The sequence below is a fragment of the Lontra canadensis genome, unplaced genomic scaffold (genome assembly GCF_010015895.1).
Source record: "Lontra canadensis isolate GAN:19392208 unplaced genomic scaffold, GSC_riverotter_1.0 scaffold30, whole genome shotgun sequence".
Lineage (NCBI taxonomy): Eukaryota > Metazoa > Chordata > Mammalia > Carnivora > Mustelidae > Lontra > Lontra canadensis.
The window spans coordinates 20,402,019-20,404,846 of NW_022631024.1; the positions used below are offsets into that span (position 1 = coordinate 20,402,019).

A 2,828-nucleotide genomic window follows, 5' to 3' on the forward strand; every position below is an offset into this window, starting at 1 on the left:
CTGTCCCGGAGCTGGGCTCCTCTTGGCTCTGTGCCAGCTGCAGCGCTGACAAGACGCTTTTCCCTCCTGCCCTGGGGTACCCACCACCCTGCGCCCCACTGAGGCCTGAGCCACTGGACGACACCCACACCCACCAAACTGATGCCACACGTGGAATGGGACCCCGTGAGCCCTGCTGCTCGCCCCAGTCCCAGCCCATTTCCTGCCCAGCCAAGAGACCCCAGCACACACAGTGCTGTCCCCCCAGTAGAGGGGTGGTCCCATCCCCATAGTGGATGACTTGGTGGGGTCAGGAGCACAGGACGGGGGCTTGAGCCCAGGGGATAGGCTGGAGGGTGGACAGGGTACGAGGCAGGGGGACAGGAATGTCTGCCCCACCTGGCTCTCTAAGGACTGTCCTAGAACCTCAAGGAGACAGCTTGGGTACGGCACAGGCACCCGGCCAAGTTCTTCTGTCGAACACTGCTCCCTCTGGAGTCATCGGAGTTGCATATCCTGTCCTGAGGTTCCCGGTGTGGGGGTGGGGTGGACAGGTGTGCTAGCTTCACAGGACACAGCAGCAGGAAGATGTGGGGAGGAGCTAGGCTGAGGCCAAGGCAAGGAGAGGTGGAAATACCAGGGCTGTGCTTCCCTGCCCTGGGGGGGTGGACAGTGGGTGCCTTGTGCAGGCCCTGGGCATCCTTCCCCACACGGGATGCAGGAGATGACCCGGGTGTATGCTAACCCCTCCCCACCGTGACGCAGCTGCACAGCCGCTGGAGGAGGACAAGGCAGAAGCACTCAATACTGTTTAATTCCCCTCCCCCAGGCTGCCTGCAGCCCTGCTCAGGTTGGGGGGGCGAGAGGGGGCGGCTCCTCTACTACAGTCACGTTTGGGGACATGGGGTCCATGGGGATGGTCATGAGGCCTTGCTCCTCCAGGGGTGGCATCATAGAGACCTCCAGGTCAGGGTCCATGACATGAGGCCCCACTTGCACGGTGTGTAGATCCATGTGATCTTCCTGGACCCCGTAGTGCCCCACCAGCCTGCACGACAGGGGCCGGGCCAGGCTGGCAGCAGGCAGCCACCATCACAGGCCTCACGAGGCCTTGACACCCCTCCCAGGGCAGTCCTGGGCCTCCTGTCAGTGCTCCTTCATGCTCCCGAAGCACGTGACACACACCCCCGCCCTGGGGGCAGGAAGCAGGAGCCCGGCTCACCTGTGGGGTCCTCCCCTGAGGTTACTCACCTGCTATTCATGTGTCTGGGGCATGGTTCACTGGAGGGACAAAGGGAGGAGTGAATCCTGGAACAGTGGGGCTGGCCTCTAGAGGCCCGGAAGTACGTCCCCCCACCTCTCCACAACCTGGCCTGGGAAATGGCGTTCCCCAGCTCCTGGTGACATCCCACCCAGGGCCAGACGCCCCTCCCCCAGCGCGGCCCTGTGGCCCTCACCCACCATCCCGGCCCAGGGGCTCATGCACCTCTTGGCTTTCATGACACCAACTGCCACGATGACGAGGGCACAGAAGCAGCTGGCACCGATGCCCGCCAGCACCACGAGCAGGGCGATGAGGGCCTCGCGGCTGAGGCCGAGGCTGCACTCGCAGTACGTTCCAGCTGCAGAGACAGGGCCCGCGCGGCCGAGGGGCCCTCGTCACCTGCCGGTGGAGGACCCCCAGGGCCGCCCCTCCCCCTGGCGGCCACCGGAAGGCTGCAGCAGGGGTCCTCGCAGGGACAGGGCTGGGGGCAGGAGGAGGCACCTGCAGCAGGGTTGAGCAAAAGGGACAAACATATCCGGCCAAGGGGGCTGCCAACCAGGCAGGAGTCAGGCTGGGGACAGGGGGCCATGTCCAGCCCCCAGCCCCACCACACACCTCTGGACGGAACCCATCGGAAGGCGCTGACCTCACAGTGGGGCTCTGAAGCGGAGGGGTGGGGGCAGGGCCTCAGCTGGCGCGTCACTTGAGCTTGGGGGCCGGAGTGGAGGAGTTCTGGGCAGGCTGCTCTGGGGTGGGGCAGGTAGGGTGGACAGGGGCCTGGGAGCCACTTCAGAGTGCCCTGCTGGACCCAGGACCAAGGCAAGGATGGGGCTGCCCTGGCCTTGGGGGATGGTGCTTCTCGGGAAAGGGGATAACATCCATGCTCAGGCCCCTGGGAAGGCAGAGACAGTGACCTGGAAAACCTGTGGGGGGAGGGGAGGGCCTGGTTCTGTCTCAGGATCCCTGGAGGCTGGGACAAGCAGGGGTCGAGGGGGACACCTGTGCTCACTGCCCTCCCTCACACTGGCTGTCCTGAGGAGGATCTCGCCTACACCCCACCAGTGCTCAGGTCCGGGGGAACCTCCAGGGTCCTTCCACCCCCCAGGGAGGTGGGGGGCACCACCCACAGGTCTTCCCAGAACCACCTCCCCTGGGGGCAGCTGGCTCGGACACGGTGCATCTTCTGTCAAGCGGCCAAGTGCTGCCTGAAGGGCCCACCTGCAGGCTGGCATCTTCAGGGTTAACCCCAGCCGCCTCCCTGGCCTCCTGCACCCCCTCCCTCTTCCCCTAAGGGGTTGGCCAAGCAAACCACCCAGGCAGCAGGAGGAACTGCCCCCCTCAAATGGCTGACCCCACAGGGCACCACGGGCAAGGTTGCAGAGGGGCCCCAGCTGACCCCTGCCCACCGGGGACCTCCCTGACTCCTGACACAGTGACCCCTCCTAGGAGAGCGGTCAGGGACCAGCCAGCAGTTTCTGGCACACCTCTGTACCTGTTCATGCTGTAACCCAAGACACAGCTTTTTAACCACATTTGTCCACAAACCATGTCCAAAGGCACAGGAAGCAGGAGCGCTGCGCCCAGG

At 65.0% G+C, this 2,828-nt stretch overlaps 1 protein-coding gene across 1 annotated transcript; it reads right to left on the bottom strand.

Moving 5' to 3' along the window:
• Window positions 1-775: 775 nt before the first annotated feature.
• Window positions 776-1,906, bottom strand: TMEM210 (transmembrane protein 210). The gene is made up of 4 exons (XM_032866396.1): window positions 1,745-1,906; window positions 1,466-1,601; window positions 1,231-1,260; window positions 776-1,027 (listed from the first exon to the last, which is right to left on the bottom strand). Exons 1-4 carry the CDS (start codon window positions 1,830-1,832, stop codon window positions 826-828), a joined length of 456 nt encoding a protein of 151 aa, XP_032722287.1. The 5' UTR covers window positions 1,833-1,906; the 3' UTR covers window positions 776-825.
• Window positions 1,907-2,828: the final 922 nt, after the last annotated feature.

Excerpts from the sequence above, each read along its gene's own strand:
- TMEM210 (XM_032866396.1), bottom strand. The coding sequence starts at position 1,832 with ATGGCCCCCTGTCCCCAGCCTGACTCCTGCCTGGTTGGCAGCCCCCTT. Across the intron at positions 1,261-1,465 it reads GGTGTCATGAAAGCCAAGAG|TGAACCATGCCCCAGACACA; the intron begins GTGCATGAGCCC and ends TTGTCCCTCCAG. Across the intron at positions 1,028-1,230 it reads CCCAGACACATGAATAGCAG|GCTGGTGGGGCACTACGGGG; the intron begins GTGAGTAACCTC and ends CCTGTCGTGCAG.